Raw genomic sequence first — 26,972 nt, 5'->3', positions numbered from 1 at the left:
AAGGGTCTCATTTCCAAGATTTACCTGAAATTCAATTTATAAGTAAAAGAATTTCCCCCCAAGTGGCAAAAGATCAAAGAGTATGAGTTTTATTTTTGTTTTTGTTTTGCTGAGCAATTGGGGGTTAAGAGAAGTGTTAAGTATCTGAGATCAGATTTGAACTCAGGTCCTTATGACTTAAGGGCTGGTGCTCTATCCACTGTGCCACCTAGCTGCCTCAAGAATATGAGTTTTCTAGGAAAAAATCTCTCAACAATCATATGAAAAAGTTGAAAGACAAAAAAAAAAAGGAAAAGGAAAATAATTTTTGGAGGAGCTATGTGAAGATAGGCATATTAATAACCTGTTGGTAAAACTATGAATTGATCTAGCCATCCTGGAAAGGAATTTGAAACTATGTCTTCAAATTTACTAAACTGTACATACCCTTTGACTCAGCAATACCACTAAGTCTATATACCCAAAGACAGAGAGAATAAGGACAAGGATACATATGTAAGAAAATATTTATAGCAGCCCCTTTTGTGATGGCAAAGAATGGGAGACTAAGTTGGTACATGGCTAAACAAATTATGATATACGGATGTAACGTAATACTACTGGGATGTAAGAAATGATGAAAGTGGCACTTTCAGGGAAAGACTGAGAAGATATGTATAAAGCAATGCAGAATGAAGTGTTCAGAACCAAGAGAACAATTTAAATAATAACAAAAACATTATAAATAACTTTGAAAGACTTAAGAACTTTGATCAATGCAATGACCAACCAGAATTTCTAGAAGAATGATGATGCAGCATGTTACCCACCCTCCTGAGAGAGAGGTGATAAATTCAGGGTAGAGACTGGGACATAATTTTTGGACATGACCAACATGGGAATTGTTTTTGCTTGATGCTGCATAGTTATTATAAATGTTTTGTTTTTCCTTTTTATCAACAGGGATGGGTGAGAGAGAGAGAGAGAAAAAATAGATTCTTGTTAACTGAAAATAAATTAAATTAAGCTTTAAAAGATATTCATGTAAGGAAGCCCAGGAATCAGGGGGAGACAAGCATGAGAGTAAATATTTGGGAGATGATAAAAAAAGATGCAGAAATAGTAACAACACAGTTACCACAGAAGTATATTTATAGACAAGCATTGTCTAGAAAGGGGGGCTGCTGATCCATATGCAAAGACTCCTGTAGGGTATATGTTGACTGAACTCAAAAGTGCATTATTAACTACAGTACTTTTTTGTTTGTTTTATTTTGTTAAACATTTCCTAATTACATTTTAATTTGTTTGGTTTAATTCTCAGGAGTGTTTTAATACTCCCTGTAACTTGTAGGCTGTGTGTAAGACATTTGTCCTATAGACCTCAAGGGAGAAATAAGAATACCTAAAAAGATTAAGGTCAGAGCAATCTCTCAACTTGCCGTTTTTCTCCAGTTGGGGAGAAAAAATATAAACATAAAAATGTAACAATATAAGACAACTGATGGTAAATCCCAAATGAAACAGAATGAGTATGACAAGAGATTAAGGAGATCACTTAGGCTATAGTGATCAGTGAAGCCTTTTTGGAGAAAGTGGCCATTCAAGGTAGAAATAAATTGCATGATCAAATTGGAAGTGTCAATATTTATAGCATGCTTAGAGAAAGGGAAGCAGATAAGAGTGGATGATTACCAAAGAAATAATGAGAGAGAAAACTGGAAAGGTGACTGAAGATGATTTGGTTATACAGAAATAGGGTCTGGATAATGGTGGTAGTACTAGGAACAAAGAGGAAAGCCTATTCAAAAAATATTTCAAAAGAAAAAACTTACAGGACTTGACAAGATTAACTAGATTTCAAAGGCACACAGATAGACAGACACACACACACAGAGTAACCTCTAAAAAATGAGTCAAGAAGTTTCCTTTCTAGTAGCTCAAGTCTTTTAAACCTGAAATCTGATCTCTCCATCCCCCTCTGCTTTTCTTTTAGGTTCTCTAACTTTAGAAGCTTAGGAAAGATGAAATGTGAACCATAAAATCTCACTACTTGCAAATAAAGAATGTCGTCTAAAGAGGATTCAACATTGCCTCTAATTAGAGAGTATGTTAATGAAGAGTAACATAGCAACAAAAAGGAAAGGATATGCTTTATGCTTTAGAGAAATCCTTTTGCCACATTTCCAAAATATAGAGAGAATTGACTCAAATTTATAATACAAGACATTCCTCAATTGATAAGTGGTCAAAGGATATGAACGACTTTCAGACAAAGAAATTAGAGCTATATATAATTATATGAAGAAATGCTCAAAATCACTACTGATTAGAAGAAGGCAAATTAAGACAACTCTGAGGAACCATTTCAAATCTCTGAGACTGGCTAAGATGACAGGAAAAAACAAGTGATCAATGTTGAAAGGAATGTGGAAAAAGTGGGACATTAATGCATTGTTGGTGGAGTTGTGAACTGATCCAAGCATTCTGGAGAGAAATTTGGGACTATGCCCAACAGGGCTATCAAACTGTGCATACCCTTTGGTCCAGAAGTGTCTCTACTGGACCTGTAGTATCCCAAAGAGATTTCCCTTTGAAATAAGGGAAAAGGACCCACATGGGCAAAATTGTTTGTAGAAGCCCTTTTTGTAGTGGCAAGGAACTGAAAAACTGAGTGGATGCCCATAAGTTGGGGAATGGCTGATAAGTTATGGTATATAAATGTTATGGAATATTACTGTTCTATAGGAAATGATCAGCAGGATGATTTCAGAGAGGCCTGGAGAGACCTACATGAATTGATGCTGAGTGAAGTGAGCAGCACCAAGAAAATATTGTACACAATATCATCAAGATTTTATGATGTTCAATTGTTACAGACTTCAACAATGAGGTGATTCAAGGTAATTCCCAAGAGACTTGGTATGGAATGAGCCATCTGCCTCCAGAGAGAGGAATGTGGATCACAACATAATATTTTCACCTTTGTTGTTTGCTTGTTTTTTTTCCTTTCTAATCCCTGCCCCCTTTGATCTAATTTTTCTTGAGCAGCAATGATAAATGTGGAAATATGTTTAACTGTCTAGGAGAGGAAGGAGGTGTAGAGGGAGGAAAAAAAAAAGAAATCTTTTTTTAAAAATCATCCCTAAGTCTTAGATTATATTTATGCCTAATTATTATCTCCAAGTATCTTGAATCTTCTAATTTTATAAGGTAATTGTTCTAGATATAGTCTTTCTATCTTATGAAAAAGAAGCTATCTAATGCACATAGCATGAATAATTTAATATGAAGTAACTTCCTTAGATTTATTTAGAGGATTCCCTCTCACTCTAGTATAGATTGAGATTTTTTTTTAATAAGTATTGTCAATCAACCTTCTTCCTCCCAACTTACATCTATGCTCCACCATAAATCTATATGGCTGTTAATTATTAGTTGTGTTATTTTACTGCTGACAATGTTATAATAAATTGTCTTTTAAGTTCATTAAATAAGAAAGGTGCAAAATGAGACCTTAGGGTTTTATAAACTGTTCAGAATCACAGTGATTCTGGATTTCCTGGCAACAAGTCAGTACCTTCTTTAAGCTGTGCTTCCAAGCTATTTACATGTTGTTTCCCCAATTAGAACCTAAGTTCCTTGTGGACAGAGACTGCTTTTGCTTTTTTTTTGTATCCCTAGAGATTATTACAGTACACAATAAGCACTGAATAAATGCCTATGAACTGATCCATCTTACCATCCTCAGCAATGACGGTCAGTGTTACAGTGATACCAGCATCTTTGATGAGCTGAACAATGTTATCGTGGGCTAGTTCAATGATGGACTTCCCATTCACTGCAGAGATGCGATCTCCCACTTTCAGTTTCCCACAATGATCTGCTGGACTTCCTTCAATGACACGTCCAATTTTATGAGGAATCACTAGGAAATTTAAAAAAAAATGCACTTTAGCATTCACAAGCACCAGGTTAATTGTTGAACATGCATCTAATACCACAAAGAATTTTGATTGGTGGCTACTGGTACAATGGTGATGCAATGACCAGTCTGGTCTTAAAACTCAAGGAAATTTGCTAGTTTTATTTACCTGACAGTCACATTTCAGTAGTTTAAAATTCTAGAGAAAAGCAAGCAAATAAATATATAAAACCAAGACTTACAGATCATTAGTGATTCCCATAAAAAAGATAGTTTTTTAAAGAGTCAAGGATGGAACAAGGATAGAAAGCAAAATAATTGAGAAACATATTAGTTGTGGTGTACAATCACTTCCTACTAAACTATGCTCAGAGGGAAAAGGCATAAAGCTGAATTAAAGAAATTACCAAAAAAAATTCCTACAGTGCTACTATATCACTGGAGAAAGTCACGTAAATGACATTTGTTTGAGATTTTGTATAGAGAATTCTTGGTCAAGTAAGTGCTATAAATGGCCCCTGAAGCTCTTTCCAAATATGTTGTTTGGAGATTTGTGAATCTAGTAAAGAGAGCGTAAACTGAAGGTGGAGTGGGGGATGGGTAATAATTCACATACCATCAAGTTGGAGACCACTGACACCAGCAAATAGAACACAGGGACATTAGCAGTAGAAAAAGCCCAGTAGTAAACACAGATGAGGCTCTTCCTGAAAAGGGTTTGGTGGAACCATTTAGGGAAAGAAGAGATGCCTGTTCTCCAAAAATAGAAGAGGAGAACCATAAGCTCCTTCAAGTGAAAGATCATTCAATAAGTGTGAAGGAAGGAGAGACAAATAGTAGTAGTGCTTTCTGCTGATCTGATAACAATGATATCTAGTGGCTTCTTAGGACACATATTCAAGATATTATGGAAAACTTCAAAAGGTTCATCAAATCCGACAACAAAGAGTACAAACAGCATGAGTAAAAGTAACCTACTAAGTGCTATTAGTGATAACGGAAACTTGGGCAAGAAACTGAAGATTACCTTCAGTGGTATTTTTATCATTGTTATCAATCAATGGCAAGGTCTTCAAAAGATAAAGTCAGATTTGGGAAGCAAAAGACAGATGTGGGAGAGGCAAGACATTATGTGGATGTACAGCTTAAAGAAGGTACGAACTTGTTGCCAGGAAATCCAGACTCCTGTCAGGGAAAGCATTGAGCTAACAAGGGTTGATAAGAATAGATTTGCAGTATTTTACAAATTTAATCAATAACTGAAAAAGGTGTAGGAAAATGTCTACCTCTCTCTCTCTCTTTCCTCTTCTTTTCTCTTTGTATCTGTGTTCTTTTTTCTCCTACTCTCTATTTCTCTTTACCTCAATACAGACAGACAGACAGACACACACACATACATACATACACACACACACTACATGTATGTCTAGACAAATAGATAAAGCCTGGGTAGCACAGTGAACTAGAGCAACTTTTGCAAAGAGACAAAGTTGACTACAAGTGTCCCTCTCAAAAAAATTGGTAGGTTGAGACCCATGACAGGTATATGGCTCTGGAAGAGTATAATTTATTTAAAAGTAAAAGGATAAATAAAAACAGGCCAGGTAAATGGGGGTAGAAACAGAATAGCATTGTGTATTAAGTATCACTCAAGTAACCTGAATATAAAGGTCACATTTTAAAAAAAATCAGAATAGAACCAGTTCAGGTATCTTTCATTACTATGGTTGGAGAAAGAATTCTTTTTTTTTTTTTTTTTTAAATAATAAGAACTTTTTATTTTTCAAGATACATGCAAAGAAAGTTTTCAGCATTCACCCCTGTAAAATCTTGTATTTAGTGGAATAATTCTTAACCAAACACGAGGTAGAATGATCATAGAGATAAAATAATTAATACCTATTACACAAACTTGAAAATCTTTAAAAATCCAGTAAAACTATGTTGCATCAACTATCTCAGATAAGAGTCTAATATCTAATATATAAGGGGAATTAATATAAATCTGTCACCTTAAAATCCATTTCCCAATGGATAAGAAGTCAAAGAATACAAATATATTTCAAAGGAATTTCAAACTATTAACAATGGTTTCAAATCATTAATAATTAACAACAATATGGCAGCTAACATTGATATTGCACTTAGCATCACTTTATACCTTCCTGAAAAATTTATAATAGAAAGGAAGTAGAGACCTAGGTATAATCTGACATACATCTTACCATAGATTTCAAAGTTTTCTGAGAAAGGATAGACAATTCTTTTAGTCTAAATTTCTACAAAGGTAAGTCAGTCTAAAGTGAATGACATCTCAAGAAAGATGAAAGGAAGATTCTCTTGCTGTAAATGGAATATAAGCTGAGGCTTGAAGAAAGAAGTAGTGGTGAGAAGGGAGTACAACCCAAATATGGGGGATAGTTAATGAAAAGGAAGGGATTTGGGAGGTAGAGGATTATGTGTGAGAAACACCAAGGCTAGTGTTGCTGGATCAAAGAATATGAAGAAGGGAGTAAAGTAAAAGAAAACTGGAAAGATAGGAAGGGGAAAGAATATGAAGAAGATTTTGTCTTTGACCCTTGAGGTTAACAGAGAGCTAGAGGAGTGGGGAGTGATAGCATAGGACTTGGAAGCTGACTAAAGTGGGGAGAAACTTGAGGCAGGGATTTCCAGACATAAGATGGTAAGGGTCTGCCCCAGGGCAGTAGCTGAGTGAGAGAGAGTAGAGAAGATGTACATACAAAATGTGAAGGTAGAAGGGACAAGATTTAGCAAGAAAAAAGCTCTGTGGTTGTGAGGAAGGAGCTGAGAATGACACAGAGGTTGTAAGCTTGGATCACTGGAAAGCCAGTGGTCCCTTCACCAGCAGTGAGGCGGTTGAAAGAAACTGGGAAGGGATTGGGGAAAATAAAATAACATGTTGAGGCATGTGGAGTCTGAACTTCATATGTCCAGCAGGCAGCTGATGAGCCAAGATGGGAGGTCAGGAGAGAGGTTAGGAATGGACAGATAACACTGAGAACCCCCTGGGAGATGAAAACTGAACCCAATGAGAGCCACCAAGTAAAACAGCAGAGGGGCTCCCCTAGGTAGTGAGTTTGAAATGGAGCTATCAGAAAGGTAGGGAGAGTACTAGGAGAAGGCAGTCACAAAAACTGAGAGAAGAAAGTGGCTGACAGTGTGCAAGGCCACAGAGAGCTCAGGAAAGATGAGGACAAGCAAAGGTTATCAGATTTGGCAATTAAGAGATCATTAGAAATTTCGGTCAGGCTGCAGAGCTGAGAACTGGAGGCTTTCTCAAGGACATCAGGGTGAAAGGCAGAGAGATTGAGTACTGCCAAGTCCAAGGGAGGGTTTTGGGAGAGAGAGGAGGAGCTGGGGCTCATTGGCAGGAGCAGAGAAGCAGCTTGCAAACACAGGGTCAGACAGGCTGAAGATGAGTGGGAATGTGGTGATGGTGGAGGGACTGACTGGCCAGAGAAGGGAATGGGACCAAGGTTCTGGGAACAGCAAGGAGGAGGAGGGCCTCTTCATATAAGGTGGGTGGAGGAGAGAGTGAGGGAATCTGTTTTAGAAGCAAAATGATTAGAGAACAAGAAGGATCTTTAGGTGAACAGCATCAATTATCTCATTTAAGTACAAGGCGAGGTTCTCAGCCAGGCCAGAGGTTTGAGGAGAGATGGAAAAGTGGCGAGGGAGAATGATGGGGCAAGCTGATCAGAAAGTGTAGAAGGATGAGAGCCCCCTAGAGATTATGTAACACAGACTGGGGCTGGACTGACTGCGCATGTGGAGGCTTCCTTAAGTTCCATTCAGCAGCACGTGAGTAGAAGCAAAGGCAGCAGGTTATGGGAGTAATCCAAGGTTAAAGTATGGCAAGGCATGCCTGGTGACAGAAGGGGATAAAAGACTTGAATATGAGATGTAACTGGTTCATCAAAGGACTGAGGAAGGAAGGAGAGTATAGAAGCTTGGAAAAAACAGGGAAAAAGATAGGGATAGGAGGGAATGATAAAGGATTATGATCAGATAAAGGAACTTTGGTTTTCATAAACATGCAAGTGGTTAACTGGGAGACGAGAGCAAAATCAATGATGTGCCCAGTTTTAACAGACCCCTCACAACCGGAAGAAAATACTTTTTATTGCCAATTTCTGCAGAGGTTGAATAGAATGTGGATAGAGAAAAAGACACTGAACTTAGCAGTTAAGAAATGATTGACAACCCTAAAGCAGTTCCAGAAAAGTGGAGGCATTGTAAGAAATTGAGAAGACAGTAGGAGGTGAGGAAATAGAGGTATGTTGTTTTTTAAATGTATGATTACATTTAGCATTTTAGGGAACAGATAATTTAAGCCAGAATTTAATGGAAACTAAGTCAGTTTGTTAAATTAGTCATAAATTCAGAAAAATACATGCCAAAGTCAAGAGAAATATGAATCTCTTACAACCAAGTATAACCTATCTATAGCAAAAACATGGTCCTAACTTGCTAGAAAAATAAGGTGTCTCATCAACTACTCTTCAGAAACATTCAGCTACAGTTAGCTTTTCCCAAGTATGCCTTATTCAATGTAAAATGTAGTCAAGGTGCTGCATTTCAATTTTAATGCTTTCTATTTTCAGGTATAAAGAAAAATGTCAATATTTTTTCAACTACTTTATTTAAAATAATTTAAGAATTAATATCAAAAGACCTGGGTTAGTCCCAAAAGAGACATGGACAATTTGCAGGACAGTCTTACTGTACTTTGGTTGGCTTAGTTAGTTCAAAGGCAGATTTGTCATACAGTTGGATAAAAATAAAGGAACCTACAGAGTATAATGGAGAGCACACGAGATTTGATGAAGATGTCAAATCTAAATTCCACTTCTGCTATCTCAATGGCCCTGGTCAAGTTATTTAATTGATTGTTGGTATCCTCATCTATAAAATGCAGCATATATCCTCTCCTCCTACTTTTTTTTTTTTTTTTGGGGGGGGGCATCAATCAACTTGTCCAGAATCACAGAGCCAGTAAGTATCCATAACAGATTTGAATTCAGGTCTTCCTGACTCTAGAGCCAGTGTTTTATACATTGCACCATCTAGTTGGCCCTAAAACAAGGCATATGGACTAGATAGTTTCTAATGTTCTAGTGAACTCTTCAGAATTTCACTCATTTCTGGCCTGAATCTATTTTGGAGTTAACTGCTTAGCTCCTTTCTGTGTTCTTTAGATTTCTTTTTAGGCAAAAGATCTCTTTTGCAATAGTTTTAAATGTCTATTTCAAAGAATTAGTTTTACAAAACTAAATTGAAAGCTCATAATGAAAGAACAGCACCACGCCTCTGAGGGAATTACAAAAATATGCATGGTAAGTAAAAAAGACCAAGACATTGAATCTTAAATAAAAGCCTAAGCATTCCATTTACCTCACATTGTTTATATAATATGAATCTGTGGAAGCAAGAGAACACTGGCTCAACATTCTTGACCTCTAAAAACAGAACAACCAATCATATTTACCCTCCTTTCCTTTGCAATAGCATTAAGGCATCAGATTCACATTTATTTCTTAGGTCAAAAAAGAAGGCTACTGGCAAAGCTGCCTGGATGCGAATGTCACCAGAAGCAATTTTTAATGGAAAAAATGTTACAATATGAGGGGTTCTGGAGGCTCTGGGAAAAGCCATGACATCTCCCCATGTACATTTTTAAAAAGTATAGCCTGAATGTTTTCATGCCTTATAGTAATGATAATTATTTTCTGGATTAACTTTTTTCTGGCAGTCCATGTTCATGATTAATCATGTCCATCTATATACACACAGTCCCTTCTCTCAGGATAAGCTTGTTACTTCTAATCTCCCCACCATACTGCTAGCTCCAGCCTTGATTTGATACCACCTCCCTCAGCCTCCTTCCTCATGAATGGAGGGTGGGAAGACAGAGTTCTAAGCTCTTCACAATGCCTTCCTTTATAGAAGGCTCAAACTGGATTCACTGCCCACTCCACTTTGCATCTGGCATTCTACCTAAGATATCCCTAGTCTCCTGCCCTCCCCCATCCTTGTTCTCCTCCTCCTCCTTCTGTGTAATCTTTCCCCTTTTCAAAGAGCAGGAACAATCTATCCCCAGGACTTAACACAGTGCTTGGCACATCTTAATACATCTTTAGTGGACTGGTTTGGAAACCTCTCTGGAAACAGTTAATATCTACATCTAAGGGATCATTATCTAACCACAGTAGATATAATTTGGGGAAGGGACCTGGAAGAGTTTGACTGTGGATGAGATTTATCAACTAGCATTTCAATGAAGTTAAAACTGATATGTTATACAATAACTAGAAATCTCAAGCACTTTATAAAATTTACCCAACAACCTAAGACTAATTTACTATTCAGGCTGATAATTAATGAGCTGCAAACACTCATTTCCTACTGCACATTAACTGCTGCTTCAATTTTACATTTTAATTGGGTTTTCTTTCCCACCTCGTTACTCAAGAATTTGCATTTATATACTTCTAAAGTTTCTTACAAGCATAAGTACTTCTCAAAGGAAAGGGGCAAAGAATTCATCTTTTTGCTAGATAAGTATAACATTTAAACTATGTCTACAAACTAGCTTCTTAAAAAATTTTTTTAATGTTTAAATTAGTTATAATACAAGGCACTACATCACAATTTCCTTCCTTTTTCCCTTCAGAACTTCTTAGTTTTATCTTAAATACTTGACTCTACCTTAATATAACGAGATTTAGAAAATCAAGGACCCTAATAATCTCTCACTGGCTCATAGACCAGGACACTTGCACTATGGCAATAATTAAAATATGACCATTTATTATTATTTTCCAAAATCTTAATTTACAATGACACACAAAATCTCCTTAAAGGCTTCTTTTCCATTTTTTCTGGTGTAGGCCACATAATGATCTTCACATCAGTGACGGTTACAGTTCCAAGTGTTACCATGGCAACTGCTTTTGGAAAATGGAAGCGAGTATCAGTAAGCAGTGACCTGGTACTATGGTAATAATTTATCTTTGGCATAGTATTTTCTTCTACAATATACTCACATTAATTTTATAAATATTTTCTTAAAATAGTTTGTCTTACAACTCTTTTCTAAAAGTATTGTTTTTCTAGTAAGGTATTAGTTTAAATATATTTTAGTATCCAGTAGAAAATTCAGGCTCACTGGCATGGAGAGCATTATGTTAATAAAGTTTGGGGTTTTTAAAATTTGCTTTTGTTTTTCAGTCATGTTAATTTGTATTTATGCCTTCGTTCCTCTTAGTTTTAATATATTTAAGATAATCATTTTTTGATATCAAAATAAATCATGGTTCTTTTATGTTCTAATAGCTCTGAATTATGACATTTCCACTGAAGATGAAATCACAGGGATGTCATGGGGTAGGGCAGAAAGATAATCTCTTCCTTTCCCGAGAGACTACAGCTATCTATAAAATTTTTCAGAAGAGAATATTCTGCCAAAATGGGCTTATGATAATTATTTATATATTCAGACTTTACAAAGATTTTCAATAAAATTTGCTTTTTAACAGAACATGTATTTAAAGGAGCAATGTCTTTCATCTTTCAACAAAGATATTAAATATTATAAACCCATCACATATTTTTAAATGACAGAGAAGGCATCTCTTTCATGATATTCTGGGATTGGGATTTCTATTATCTGTGTTTGTTCTCCAACTGCTGCCAGCACTGTATTTCATTCATATCTTCAGAAAGATTTCTTATTGCAAATTTGAAGTTTCTGTCCTTTCATTCCCTTCCCCCATTTTAGAAATGAACTTTTCATTGAATCCATTAAACCAGGATTCTGGCACATTCTGTGCTATGATAGCATAATCTTGATGCAGATTGAGTTATTAATAGTTATTTCCTTGAATTTGTGTAAAAGAAGTAAGGGAATCAATCTGGGCTTTACTATACTCTGAAGAATATAAATATAAAAAAACTTTATATTGATACAGATTTTATAATTTAAAAATATATAAGGAAAATATTCATCATTGTCTGAAAGACTCACCAAGGAAATAAATTATAATACAAACAGCATAAATCATAATTAGTTTCAATAAGGTCCAGTAGGAGGCTCATAAAACAAGGAGAAAAACAGAGGAAAAAGTTGTATAGGAGAACTTACCTCCAGGGGGTGGTTTGTTTTTGGAGGTAAGTATGACAAAGCCAAATCCTTCATTTTCTTTACGCTGCAAGACAACATCATAGGCCTCAGGAGGCCTGGTTGTGCCCTCTGCCCGGTTCATTCGGGGAGATCCATTCTGTGCTGAAATGAAGGTCTGCAAGTCATCTTCTTCAGGTTGCTTTTCTATAATAAATATTGTTAATTCTGACACAATGAGAAGATAATATAGCTAAGTACAAAGTGTAGTTTCCAAAAACAAACATTATGTAATAGGAATCTTCCCCTAAGAGCTTTGTTAAACTAAATACATAAGTTTGGAGTTAAATATCAAAAGGCTGTATGAGTACAGGATTAGAAATAAGTTGATGTTTATAGATCTTTGAACATGTATGATCATCCTCCAATTACTAAGGGAGAAAAGGATCTCCAAGACAACAAAGTTGGGATCATTCAGCTGAACAGAAGTTCATGCAAACATTGTAGACTACCAACGTCTGATAACTTTTTATTCATTTTGAGGGATGGGAGAGAAAACTCTATCTTGTATATTATTTCAGTGTCAAGAATTCACTGCACACAGTCATGACTGGATTCTAGTGTGTCTAAACCAATATGTTTGCAGGGTCCTGTGGAAGCATTTCACTGCTTTAGGGAAGTTCCATATGAAGAAGACAGTTAAGGCTGGGAACAAAAAAAATGTGAACAAGAAGTATGAAAAAGAGGCATAAGAAAACAGGTTTTACTTGGGAGGCTTGAGAATGTGAGAAGACCACTCAGAGAAAGAAGGGAAGAAGAGCCCCTTTCGTTTGGCTCTGAGGAAAGTTTTTATCTTGCAAGGTCTGATAAAGTCCACAGGGGAGATCAAATGAGAGATTGTCCAATAGGGGTCAGACAAAAAAAAAGAAGGGCAGCAGAGAAAGGAGACTTCCCTGTTCAAATGGCCTGAGGAATCACCAAAGGGATGGCTGCTGTCTCTGCAGGGAGTGTCCTTAAGATACAGAAGAGAATCCCACTTCTCCCCCCAAAGCAGAAGACACTTTGTTGATTCATATGAACATAAATATCACTACCAGAAGGAGGAACCCATAAAACACTGCTAAAGGTCAGAGATGAAAAAAGAAAAAAGTAGGCTTAGGAAGGGATTAGTTGGCTCAGAAGATGTTGAGAATGTCATCTGGATCTCAAGCACAGTGCTTAAAACACAGAAATGGTAGTCTACTAGCCAGGGAAAAGCTACTAAGAAAGCATTTGCGAGATGTCTTGCAAATCCAACTCCACTAAAATTGGTTTTTAACTACAAATAAGGGATAGGAGGAAAAGTGTCTATCAACTAAGTCACACAATAGTAGTTGAGACACATTTATGGAAGACAAAATCCAAGACATGACTGAGAAAAACAAGTAGCAAGATGAAAAAAATGAAGGTCCTCATAGATAGAGGCAAATTTTATTTTATAGGTATTACTGGGATGTCCTGGAATTAAAGCCCATGAGGAGAATGTACCTCTACATAGGAAAAATTTGTTCTAAAGAAACAGAATAGAAAGACAGGAAAGGTAGGGTAGCTTTATATGCTTTCTCTCCTCAAAAGATTATATGTTGATGTATCTAATTAGTATCTATGTACACTGTATATTTTCCCATACAATGTATGTTTTTTAACAGAAAGTACTGTTTCTTTTTGTTTTTTTTTACCTCTAGCACCTAGCATTGTATCCAATAGAAGAGACACTTAGTTATGGATGTGTAGGTGACAAAAGCTGAGTTCAAATCTATTTCAGACACTTATTAACTGTGATGTTGGGCAAGTCATTTAACTGATCTCAGTTGACATTTCTTCATCTATAAAATTGGAATAATAATCACACCTATCTCACAGGGTTGTTGGAAAGATAGAATGAAATGATATGTAAAATACTTTAGAAATTACTGTGATTATATGTCATATTCTGATAATGGGATCTTGAATTCACCTTTTTTGTCTATTTCTTCTCAAAACAAGAGGGATCTCACTGTCTTTCATGGATGAGTTCAAAATATTGAATGGTCTAGTTCATTTGAGAGTTATGTATTTATGCACACACACACACACCTATGTATGTATGTATATGTATATATAGAGATGAAAAATGGCCAAAAGTTGCACAATTGATCTCTACCAACATTCAGTAATTTAAATAAGACAATGAGATCTTTTACTAAGAGAAAACTAAAAATAAAAAGGGGAATTAAAAACATCAAAACATGACAAGTCAAATTAAGGAATTAACACTGATCTAAACTTATTATGAAAAATGGAGTTAAAACATAAGTGGAGAGATTAATGATACATGTATATGTAAGTGTATATATTTATATAGACAAAATTATTACACCCGTGCAAATGTACACATATACACAGGTAGTATATAGTGTAGCAAAGGACCAGACTTGAAATTAATATGACCCTCAAGTAATGCCCCATTTCTGATATATATAGTTATGTAATCGTGACCTCTTATTGGTCCAGGACGTTCCTTAACCAGTAAATTTTAGGTGAGTTACACATCTTTTGTGATAGAGTGAATTTCTTATTGTGACATATTCATAACTATCAGTATACATATAAACATTTCATATCAACCTAACATTTTCTGCTCTGTACCAGGTGCAGAAGATGAAAAACCAAAATAAAACCATTCCTGCCCTCAAGATGCCTATATTTTACATGTAAAGATCCCACCACCACCACCACCACCACAGCATTATTATTATAAGATAATTTGGAAGAAGAAATAGCCAATGAGGGGAGGATCAGGAAAGGCCTTGTGCAGAAATGGCAGGGATCCTAAGAGGCAGAGGTGGGAATGGGGTACATTCCAGGTCTCTCCTGCACAAAAGTATGGAGAAAGAAGATGAAATATTGTGTGTAGGAACTGCCAAAAGTCCAGAGTGACTGCAATGAAGAGTGTATAAAGAGGAATAACTTATAATCAAGTTTTCAAGCTGGAAAGGTAAAATGGAGCCATGTCAATGAAATCATAAATTCTTGAGATTTTAGAATTTAGGCACAAGTCAGAAGCATTAGTGCCATCAGGATCAGGAATAAAGTCCACATAGAACAATCATACTGACATTTTAAGGTTAGCATATGCAAGAATTATCAAATAAAAGGCAGTCAATAAAATTAGGCAACTGGCAAACTGAACAGTCACCTGCAACACAGACTAAAAGCATGACTCCTAGGAAGTACTGTTACAGGATGTGAAGCAGAGGCAAGAACTCAAAGTACAATGTGGAAAGTAAGCAATTTAGGCACTTGGCTTGTAAGACCACAGTGAGATCAACATACCACCATAGAAGATCTTTCTTCGAACAGTAAGTAACACGTGGCCATTTCGAGCAGCAGTTGTCATTAGGTCCAAAACTTGTTTGTGTGATTTTCCTTTAACTGGAATTCCATCAATGCACATAAGTTCATCAGCAGCACGCAGCCGACCATCTTTCTCAGCTGCTCCCAGGGGAATGATGGCTCCAATATATATCTGATGAAACAAAAATCTGTGGGTTGGTTGAAACAATCTGCTTAGATCAGCTAAAAGTCAAATTTGTAGGAAAAATAAATACTAGGCAAATATAAAATGCTTTTTAAATCCAAGGAAGAAAAACTGTCCCATCTCACGTCATTAACTTGAAAATGGCAATTGCTAGAGTCCTGGTCATTGGAAGAACTTTATTTAAATGATAGGAGCTTCCCAATAACTTTCTCATTTACTTTCAGCAAATCCTTAGGGTTGAAAACAAAGGGGATAGATATCATAATCCAAAAGGATTTGCTCCACCCAACAAACATACTGCTATATAATAGCTGCTTAGAACAAAATCTCCACTTACTACTATCAGAACATTTATTGCCATTCTGCAGTGAGAAGAGAGAATGGGGATGAATCTTTCTCTATCCATATACAGATGCCTGCCACTTCAAGCTCACTGTTTACTACTATGAAACATTTATTATGGAAAAAGAATAAATGGTTATGTTTCATTTAAAAAGAATCATTAAAATTTTTTCATTAAAAGGTAGAACAGCTTGTGTTTGGCTTATTTAAAATTTTTTTTTTATTATTAACTATGGAAAAAAACACAACACAATATTTCCAAATACATGCTTGATTTCTGTTGCTGTACAAGTCCATTATATCAGCTATAATTAGGTTGTAATAAAACAGATTTCTTTGGAAAGTTTGGCTAATATTAGTGCTTAGTATTCACATTAGAAAAAAGATGTATCCCCAGCCTGAGCTGAATTTTCAAAAAATACCCTAGCAAATTATATGAATTTCAATACAGTAAAAATATCTAAATGGCAAGAGCTAAATAGCAACACTACGATATTTGACCACTGAATGATTTTGCAGTTATTTCAACTTGTCTTCAAATTTTATTTGCTTGATAGGATGGTGAAAATTGTTGTCAATATTATGAATCAGAACAGATGTATACCATCAAAATGAAAACCTCTTTTCATAAATATGGCAGATATTTTTTATTTAATTTTTTTAAAAATAGCATTATAACTACTATGATAGATTCACACAAATTTTAATGTATAAAGGCTTTGATTTATGATAGTGTATCAAAATATTGTATGCATTCAGATTTTAGAAAACACAAATCATTGTGATGCTTAGGTTATTAAAAGAAAAGGATTTTTTGTCTTATCAATATTTTCTCCTCTAAAAATAAATGTTAATAGAACCACATATTAACAAAATCTTTAAGTTGACTGCTTTTGTCTCCTTCAAATACAACTTTTGCATCTACTAAAAAATAAAGTCAATGCCAGCTATGTAGGCTTCCATATAAAAATCACATGCAGAAAAATACTGAGCATTTACTGGCGTTTAGTACAATATTCAAAATATATCATATTGTATATGTATAATCTATAGCAGACTGCTATCTTGGGAGGAAGGAAAGAAAGAAGGGAGGAAGAAAAATTTGAAACTCCAAATCTTAGAAAAGTGAATGGTGAAAACTATCTTTACATGTAATTAGAAAAAAATAAAATATTATTAAGTGGGAAAAAAAATCATAATTATTTATGAATCAGTCAGAGAATATAGGAAATAGAATTAAGAATTAGAGGCTTCCCAAGAAATGAAACTAAGAATTTGTTTAGAAAAAGATTTAAAAAAACTAAATAAAGTAAAGGAGAGGGGTGACTAATCACAGAGTTGCTATTTTATGAAACTATAAGTATGATTATTTAATTTTTAGTTCAAATATTTATTAAGAGATCAAGAAAGAAGGCAATAACTCCTATCGAAATAATTCCTGAGGGAGCATGGTAATAAGGAGATTGGAAGCCAAACCCATCTATTTATTAATCAAACTGTTAAAGAGAAAAAAGGAAGAATGTAAAATAATCACGTGAGGGGAAAAAAATCCAGATATATCATACATTTCCAAATTCTAAGCAAACAACTTACAGACTGATCAGGTCCATCTCCTCCTAGGACTCTAAAGCCAAATCCTGATTCCTGTTTTCGAAGGAAAACATCCAAATCCTTGGTGTTTGGAGCTAAATGGAAAAAAAAAAGTAGAATTTTTATCTTATTTCTTAAATGACCACTAGAATAAAACAAGATGACTAACATTCAACATTTAGTCAGGTAATATTTTACAATTCTGTGGTAAAATTATAAACTTGAAGCTTTTAAGATGTATCAGAGCTCAAGGTTGATACTAACATGATAAGAAAAATGTAAACAATCAAGTTCTGCTGAAGAAGTTCTGGACATAGTGTTCTATTCCTAATTAGTGTTTACTCTACTCCAGTGTCTACTGGATAGCAAGTTAATATTAAATTCTAATAACTCCAATAAATGTAACAATACTTGATTCATCAAACCACAATGTCAACTAATTTATATCTGTCATGTGATAGCAAAATAAAATGATTTTGATAGTTAGGTAAGGTATTTCAGAGTCTTAAGAAATGAGAGAAAATTTAGTCTTGACAAACTTAAACTGATGCTTTTCTCAGAGTACACAGATTTGCATCCCTTTGTATACAGCTACATTTGCAGGAGTTCACAAGTTTATTTTTGAAATAATAAAAAGACATACTATTGCTATGAGTAAAAATAAACACCATGTATATTAATCACTTTAAGGCTTATGTTAACCAGGTCAACATGAAAATATCAGCGAATTTACTTTATTTCATGTGTAGAATTTATCTTTTGTTTTTGGAGTTTGGTTGGAGAAAATACTGATGCCCTTTTTGTCCATTCATCTATTCAGCAAACACTTACTATTAAGCTCCTAATATGTGCCAAAAACAATATGAAAGACTAGAACTGTAAAGTCAAAAATACCACCATCCTTGATGTTAAGGAGCTTACATTAATGTAAATTATTATGAATAATTTATTAATTAATGGAAACAACATGAACATTGATGAACAAATGCACAATTTCCATAAATAAATACAATGGAAGAGATACGGGGGCAGGGAAGAAGGCATTAAGAACCATAGGTATCAAGAAGGCCTCCTGTAGGAAGTAAGTAGGATTTGAGTTGATCCATGAAGGAAGCAAACGACTGAGACAAAACCGAGGAGTTTGAGAATTCTAAGGATGGAGGAAGCATCATATTGACCAGTTTGATGGTAGAAGTATACAGCATGTATGTGAATGGGAGTAATATACAATGATTGCGGAAAAACAGTCTGTGAAGAGAAACCAGACTGTGAAGTGTTTTAAATGTCAACCCAAGAAGTTTGTATTTTATCCAGAGGCAATAGGAAGTGGCTGAAGTTTCTTAAGCAGTGGAATGACATGGTCAGACCTGTATTTTAGGAATATCTGCTTTATGGAAGATGGATGAAAAAGGAAGAGGAAGTTAGAGAAAAAGGAGAAAGAAAATTCCAAACTCTCTCTACACATGTTTAAATATGAGATAATATTTCAGTAAAGTGTTCATGACAAGTTTCAGGAAATGTTCTCTAGAACATTCTTCATTCTTCAGAACATCTTCATTTTTTTAGTTTGATTTATGAAAATAATAATTACATTCCAAATCATATATGTGTTTAAAGAAAATGTGAGTAATCTCACACACTAAGTAATGTCTTGAATGCTGTGGATTTAAGTCACATTTTTCTACCACAAAGAGAGGGGTTGCCTGGACAAGTTTATTTCATGAGGCATAAGAAGCAACTGCAAGGACTGTCTTGGGAAACAAGGTCTTCATTATGCACATATAATGAGCCTTTTGTTCCACCTGCAGTTGCTCTGTGCTTTTTTGGCATTCTAGTCTTAGGGGTAGCTGTTAATCCTTCACTTGCTTTATGGTGGGCTCACATTAGGAGAAAAAAATTGCTTTTGGACTTATTACCTTTGGCAAGTCTTTATCAAAATGCAACTACATAGAATTCTAGAATGCTAGAGCTATAAGGATTCAGTGTGCAATGCCCTGAGCATTCACAGTCTAGTATCTCTGTCATCAGAAGATAGAGAAATCCCTTCTTAATGGAGAAGTAAACAAAAACTTCTTAGAAAGGGTAGCATTTGAGGGGCAGCTAAATGGTGTAACAGATAGAGCACTGGCCCTGAAGTAAAGAGGCCCTGAGTTTAAATCTGATCTTAGGCACTCAACACTAACTAGCTGTGTGACACTGTCACTTAACCCTAATTGCTTAATTAAAAAAAGAGAGAGGGGGAATAATATTTGAGAAGGGACTTGCAGTGTGGGCAAGATGTCATGCATGGGAATAAAGTGGAGAAAGTGGCAGATGCTGAAGAAGGAAAGGAAAACAACCTTTTAAGTGGAATGATATGTTGGGGTCAGATTGTGGAAGACTCTGAATGACAGGTAAATGTCAGGGAAAAGATAAATAAGATAGCAGGAACAAAGAAAGTTTTTGTTTGTTTGTTTTGTTTGTTTGTTTCTAATGGAAAAGGAGATCTAAGTGTTTTTTTTTTTTAGGTAGAGGGAAGATCCCAAGTGAGAGATGATTAAGGGGAAATAATCAGAGCTAATTGGTGGAAAAGATGGGATGGGACAAAGTGCATGGTTAGAAAATTTAGCAATGCTCAGATCAGAAGTGAAGAAAGAGAAGATATACATAAATATAGAAATAAGTTTTAAATAAGGAAGGGTAAGTAAAAAGAAGAGCTGAGGGAACCCCTGGGAAGTCTTGATATGTACTTTAAAGTGGAAAATAGGGTTATCTGTTGAGAAATTTGGAGGTGCAGGTAAAGTTGGGATCTTGAGAAGAGGTTCAAAATGAATACTGTAGGAAATGAGAAAGGGAATAGAAACACTGAGGGCCTGGCTGAGATTGTTCATGCTAAGAGGAGAAATCCATATGGAAGAGATGACTAAAGAATATTCAGTCTAATTTTACAAACAAGGAAACTGAATCATAGCACATATGTGGCTTTAATCATTTTGTTTAGACCACTCATACACTTCTCCCTCTCTTGCAGGTGCCAGGCTAAAGGATTGTGATTGTTTAAATGAGAGCAAAATTAATCACATGCTATATATGCAGTATGGTATAGATGCTAGATCTGAAATCCTGGCTCTGCTGTCTGATTTTTGCCTTGTGGTCTTAGATCTTAGCTCTTCCCTTGTAAAAGGAGAGAACTGGATGAAGTGCTTTACAGGGTGCCTTTCAACTCTATCACTTCAAATTTCTGTATTTAATGCTTCCAATAAGGGATAAATGAGGAAGCCTAAAAATAGTCTTCCTACTAAAAAGTAATATAAGCATCCTTAAACTTGTAATTGGAAAAAAAAACAAAACAAAAACCTGATTCCTGAGAATGAAAAAGCCCCTTATGACAGCTATGCTTACTTTGTTCTATACTATCCTGAAAAATCTTGGTGACTTACGTTTATCTTCATATATAGTCTTGGACTTCAGGTAGACCTCAGAAGGATCTAATTTAGGGGATCCTGACCTGATGATGCTGGGTGGAAAAGGCATTGGCTGAGGAACAGACTCATTGATGGCCTCCAAGCTTCCTGAATTCTCCTGTTTATCCGTCTTCTAAAATGAAAAAGCAGTTAGTAAATGGTTGAAAATGATAAGAAAACAGATGATTTAAACACTTTATATATATAAGATATTTGGCAAATAAAACATACAAGTTGGCTGGGCATGGACACATTTCTTTAAGTACATCCCTCAACACTAAGAAACTAAGGTGTTGAGCATTAATATATTTGATAAATTCAATATAGCAATAAAACCTTTTTGGAAGTATTGAGTTAAGATATATTTACCTGAAAGTAGAAAAAATTCTAAAATTTTGTAAATGACAAAAAATGAAGGTTCTTATTGTTTGAATAATAGTTTCTCTTTTTTCCCACCTTGAAATTGTTAGCTGATTTGAGGAAGAAATAAATGCTTCTTACACAGAAAAAAGGGTTCTTCTAAAAAAGGAAAGGAAAAAAGAATGCTCCACATAATTTTTACTTCTCTTTTTTGACTTGGTTTAATTTCCAATGAAGATGTTTTCAACATGTTCTTTCTAAAAACACTGAATAGCATAAGTCTTAACCACAAACTACATTAAATAGACAATACTATGAAAACACCCTCCAAAATCCAAACACTCTAAAGGAAAGGCACTAAGCCAAGGAAGAGAAGTAGCTTATTTTGGTTGCTTTTTGTTTGCAAAAAGTTAATTCCCCAATATTTGATAATATTAAGAATAAAAACAATTAGCTACAAAGGAAATGAAATATTGTCAGACTCAAACAAATCCCACCCCACTCCCAAAACAATCAACCAACCCACCAACTCAAATCCTCAAAAGTATATTTGTACAAATATGGTAGTCAGGAGTTAGATTCTAATTTAGGAAAAATTTTAAAAAAATGATCACTGTCAATTAGCACATAGTAGTTCTTAGCTTAGTGATCAACAGTGCCTGTTTTGACCAGTATTAGAGAACAAATCTATTTCTCTCTCCTCCCTCCTCTCCTGCTGCCCAGGGTCCTAATCAGCCAGTAGAAAAGGGAAGAATGGCCTCAATAGGTTGCTAGAAGTAGCCATGAGCAGAATTTCTAGACCATCTAAATGAATTACATAAGACTGAGTCTATGAAGGACATGTAGGTGGGCTAGAGTGTGAAGCTATTGTTCCAATAATTTTGCTAAATTAGATCTCTAAAAAGATATATTTTTAACTATGCTGGAAAGTTCACTTGAATAACCTAGAGTTTCTGGCTACTGATAAACATCTTTGATGAGCTGCTGCTGATGACAGAAATTATAAAGCATCAAGCTAAAACTAAAATAAGATTTCATGTTCATTAATTGTCTTTGTATTCAATACTTGTAATTACTGGTGGTATCAGTATAAGAAACTGATAAGTGATTTTCCAAGATGTTACAGGGAGCCTTCTTTCAGTTCTCATCCTATATGAGTGGGTCCTTTGACAAGCTATTTAATTCGGCTGTCTGGGGGCCAATAGTTAGCTGAACATAAGGCAAAACAATTAAGTTGTATATTGGGGGTGGGGGAAAGGGGAGAAATCCAACAAAAATCAGCAAAATAAGCCAGTGGATAATACAGGCGGCCAAAAATGTTTTGGATTATTCAACAAATAACTATTGTGCCTATCACATATAATTTATTATGGGTTTAATGACAAAAATAAGGAATATTGTATATAAAGCAAATAATTAAAACTGAGATGATTTGAAGTAGAAGAAAGCACCAACAACTAGGGAGGTTAGAAAAAGCTTCAAGGAGAAGCTAGCTGAGCTAAACCTTGAGGGAAGTGAAGGATTCTCAGAGGTGGGAGGTATATACTCCAGGTATTAGGGGCAGCCTGGGACAAAACTTGGAGACTGGAGATGGAATGTAAAGTGTGGGTATTAGTAAGTGGGCCAATGTGACTTAGCATAGAGTTCAGGAAGGGGAGTGATAAAAAAATAAACCTGGGAACATAGGCTGAAGCCAGATTATAAAAGGTCTTAAGTACCCAATATGGGATCTGGATTTTATCCTGGAAACAATACAAAGAATCTGAAGATTTCTGAGCAAGAATGACATAGCCTGAATTGTAGTTTAGGAAAACCGGTAGCTGTATGTAAAATAAATTGGAGAAGGAAAGAAGTGGAAAAGGGAACTAATTAAGAGACTATAGCAATCCTTCAGGAGCTCTTCAGGTGCTAAGAGCCTGAAAAAGGAAGCAGTCATTGAGTAGAGAAAGGGGGGATAGTTGTGCGATTTTCTGGGGAGGCCAATTGAAAAAAGTTCCTCAAATGAATGAATAAGAAAGTAAAGGTAACATTCAAGAATAACTTTTAACTTACAAACCTGGATAACTCCAAAGATGATGGTGCTTTCAATAGAAATAAAGAAGCTAGAAAGGGGACTGGGTTTAGAGAGATGTAGGATATGAAGCATTTGAGATTGGAACACAAAACTACATAGGAAATTTGGTACTGGGTGACATCGAATTTTGTTTTTGTTTTTTTTTGGTATGGTTTTAATATACCATCTGCTCTAATATTTATTTAAAACCACTGGGAGCAGATTCCCTCCCCACCTTTCCCCTATTGTATTTTAAAGCCAAGAGAAATTAATAAGATTCTGTCTAGGATAGTCCCAATTTTACATGTATGATATATGATGACCACTAACTTTTCCACTCTTGCAAACATTTTACATACTCACCACTTTGGTAGTTTTAGCTGGTGAAGGAGGACCTAGAGAAAACAGTGAGCCAAATTTTAAAACCAGATGAATAATTCTTTGGATTGACATTCTTTAATCATGAATACTGTCTTCAAATGGAACAAAAGTAAATTAAGTAAGCTAGCTTTAATTTAGTGGAATAGAAAACTGAAACAGCATGAAGAAAGAAAAGTTTAATCTTCATCAATGAATAGCTGATAATGTGCCTAATTAGGAGTCAGGAGATCTTTTTTTGAATATCATCTGTGACACTCCTTACCTGTATGATCATGGGACAGTCACTTAAAGCCTCAGAGTCTCAGGTTCCCCATCTGTAAAATGGGGATAATAATACCCATACTTCCTACATTATAGAGTTTACAAGTTCACAGCCCTGGAATTAGAAGGGAACTCAAGGGCCATTTCTTTGCCACCCAAATGGATTATTTTACCAAAGAGAATATGGAGGACATGGGAGACATTAAAAAAAATTGCCAAAGATCACATAGGTGAACTTTGAAGCACAGTCTCTGACTCTTGAGTCAGTGCTGTCTCTACTGTATGTGCTATGCTGTGCACATTTGAAAGCTGTATTAAGTATTTCAAAAGATCACCCAAAGAAGAATCTAAGCTGTTAAAAATAAACAAAAGTCCATATTAAAGGAAATATTTCCATGCACATGATAGAGAAACAAGGTGCTAATAGAACAGAAGCGTATGAGAATGTATAAGAGTGAAATTCTAATTTTTAAATGTTAGTCATCTGTAGGCATGGGCTCAAAAAATCCCATTAAAGCTCAAGTAAGTAATTTGAGCTAAAAATTGGGGGGGAGGGGAAAGGGGAAGGTATGATGTCTGGTGTATTTGGTGCTTCTTCATGACCTTGGTAAAACAAGACATGTGATTTTCTCATATGGGCACTGAAGGCACTAATTACCACATAAGGGAAGGCCACCAGAGCTTCAGAAAAAGTCTTTAAAAGTAAAAGTTACTATCACTGTGAATACAATAGAACAAGCTTCAGGAGATCCTCAACAGCATCTAATAGAAATGTAGAATTTTGTTCTTTGAAATCATGTTATGGACATTACTAAGTCACAGATGACTCAAGACTTTTAAAGGTCTGACTTTGTGCTTGTCAGCAGAAGAAATACGATTAAATGGGCAATCTTTTAACTGAAGAAACATCTGTGACTGATCATAAAATCATGGACTTGTGATTTCTTTGGAAGAGAGAACTCTTCAGTTAGGAAACACATTCTACCAACAGCAGGTCAGCACCTTCCGAGCAACTTATGGCCTTAGAGCAACCTAATGAACCGAGACACCTTCCAAGGTCCCATGGCAAGTCACATGCCCAGCATGCATCAGAGGCTGGCTCTTTCCATCAGGCCACACTGACTCAAATAATAGACTGGAAACTCAAAACTGCTGTATGAGTGACTGACCAAAGCCTTATAGAAAATGTACACTAGTGAAGATGAGGTAGTTTGATAGGAAAAGAAAAGTCCTGGCCTATAAGGAAAGACAATTTACAGACATAAATAAATAAAAACCATACATTTTTCCACATTGCATCTTTACTCACCTCCTCTCAAGATGAGCAATGGTACATCTGTGCCTACTGGAAATTGTTTTAGCACTTCAACAACTTGGAGGTGTGTTAAGTTTTGTACATTTTGATGGTAAATCTCTTTAATGATATCTCCTTTTTGAAGGCCATGACACCACTGGCTGTCCAATATCATTTTCACCTTCTGCCCACTTGGACTATCAGCTATTGCAAACCCAAAACCTTTAGGACCCTTAATCAGAGGGATAGTCACTAGTTCTGGTTGAGAGCTGCCTGATGATGCCATGGATGCCCTTTGCTCATTTGGGTCCAAAGAAGGGCCATTCAGACGATCACTACCCAGAATGTGACCCGATTTCCCATTCTGGTCCATAACCACTGTCCCTGATTTAAAATCTTGACTGCTTATGCAAGTCTCTCCCTTGGTTACAGGCTGTCCATTGATTATGGGTGTAGCTGTAACAATATCAACAACAGGATCTTCATTGTCATCAGGAAGAGGATAGCCTCGACACAAAGTCAGGTTCACATACTGGTTGACAGGGACCAATTGAAACATCTGGACAACATCTGCATGGGTGTGACCAAGGACACAGTTGCCATTTATGTCTACGATTACATCACCTAGTAAAACAAATGTATTAGAGCATATTAAAATATAAGTAATCTCCAATTTTAATATTATTTTAGTTTAGGTACTATTATTTCTAATCAATATTTGATTAAGGTTAAATTCTCAAGAGAAAAAATTTCAGCAGATGCCTTTTGCCATTTATTAATTTCAAAATAAATAGATTTCTAAGAAATGGGGTCTCTTTAGTTTTGTAATCCTCTGAAAAGCAGAGGCCATTTTAAAGTCGTGACAAGGACACCTGAGATCCAAGTTATTAATGGAAAAAGGAAGTGTAGGATGTGAGAATAATTAATTTATAACTCTATATGAATACTGTAATATGAATCATACCCAAATACCTATAAAAGAATTTTATATATATATATATAATTAGGTTCTCTCTCTATGTATACATATAACATACATTTATATATGTGAATACATATGTTTGATAAAGAAGTGAAAGTTATCTATACAAAGGACTGTGTATTTTTAAAATTTTATTCACATCACATCTGAAAATTTATCAAGAAATTAAATAACCAGTGGGCTATAACTAGGTATATGATTTTCAGAATGATTTATTATCTACACACTATATTTTCCTTTAATATGTTCTACCTTTAGGGTATAGTTAGGAATTCAATTGAAAATCAATAATTAAACCTTTAATAGATCTTAACTTACTGCATATAATTTGAGTTTCAAATAAAAAAAAAAAACAACATAAATATTGGCAAGAGCCAACACAATATTTTTTAACAGGATCTAAATAAAATCTGACAAATACAGGACTGTTCCTACAGTCCTATCTGACATAGATAGAAGTAGTTTAATTGCTAGATTCATGGTCCTTAGCATGTATGAGTTATGATCTTTTATGTAGACCTGACCTCTTTTATTTATTTTATGTGATCTCATTCATTTTTTTTCCTCTTAAATTTGAGAGTGATAATTTAAAAGGTTATATTCCTAATCAAGGTGCTCAAATGTGTTAAAGTTACATTTATACTTTTTAAGGTCAACACGAAT

The 26,972-nt window shown here is 35.2% G+C and overlaps 1 protein-coding gene across 4 annotated transcripts in view; it reads right to left on the bottom strand.

The window, feature by feature from the left end:
- MAGI3 (membrane associated guanylate kinase, WW and PDZ domain containing 3) overlaps positions 1 to 26,972 on the bottom strand; it is a 213,284-nt gene that overhangs the window by 29,632 nt on the left and 156,680 nt on the right. For 2 of the 4 annotated variants that reach the window (XM_003769791.4, XM_023503476.2), the window contains exons 10-16: positions 25,343 to 25,951; positions 23,755 to 23,786; positions 20,955 to 21,111; positions 17,539 to 17,630; positions 15,399 to 15,591; positions 12,069 to 12,251; positions 3,722 to 3,907 (exon numbers count right to left, since the gene is read on the bottom strand). In XM_003769791.4, the coding sequence (XP_003769839.1) occupies positions 3,722 to 3,907; positions 12,069 to 12,251; positions 15,399 to 15,591; positions 17,539 to 17,630; positions 20,955 to 21,111; positions 23,755 to 23,786; positions 25,343 to 25,951 (1,452 nt within the window). The remainder of the gene's footprint in view (positions 1 to 3,721; positions 3,908 to 12,068; positions 12,252 to 15,398; positions 15,592 to 17,538; positions 17,631 to 20,954; positions 21,112 to 23,754; positions 23,787 to 25,342; positions 25,952 to 26,972) is intronic. The other 2 variants (XM_023503475.2, XM_023503474.2) reach the window with 2 other exon arrangements.

This window comes from Sarcophilus harrisii, chromosome 4, assembly GCF_902635505.1.
Source record: "Sarcophilus harrisii chromosome 4, mSarHar1.11, whole genome shotgun sequence".
Taxonomy (NCBI): domain Eukaryota; kingdom Metazoa; phylum Chordata; class Mammalia; order Dasyuromorphia; family Dasyuridae; genus Sarcophilus; species Sarcophilus harrisii.
Note: the sequence above shows the minus strand (reverse complement) of the source record. Positions and strands in the feature narration are given on the sequence as shown.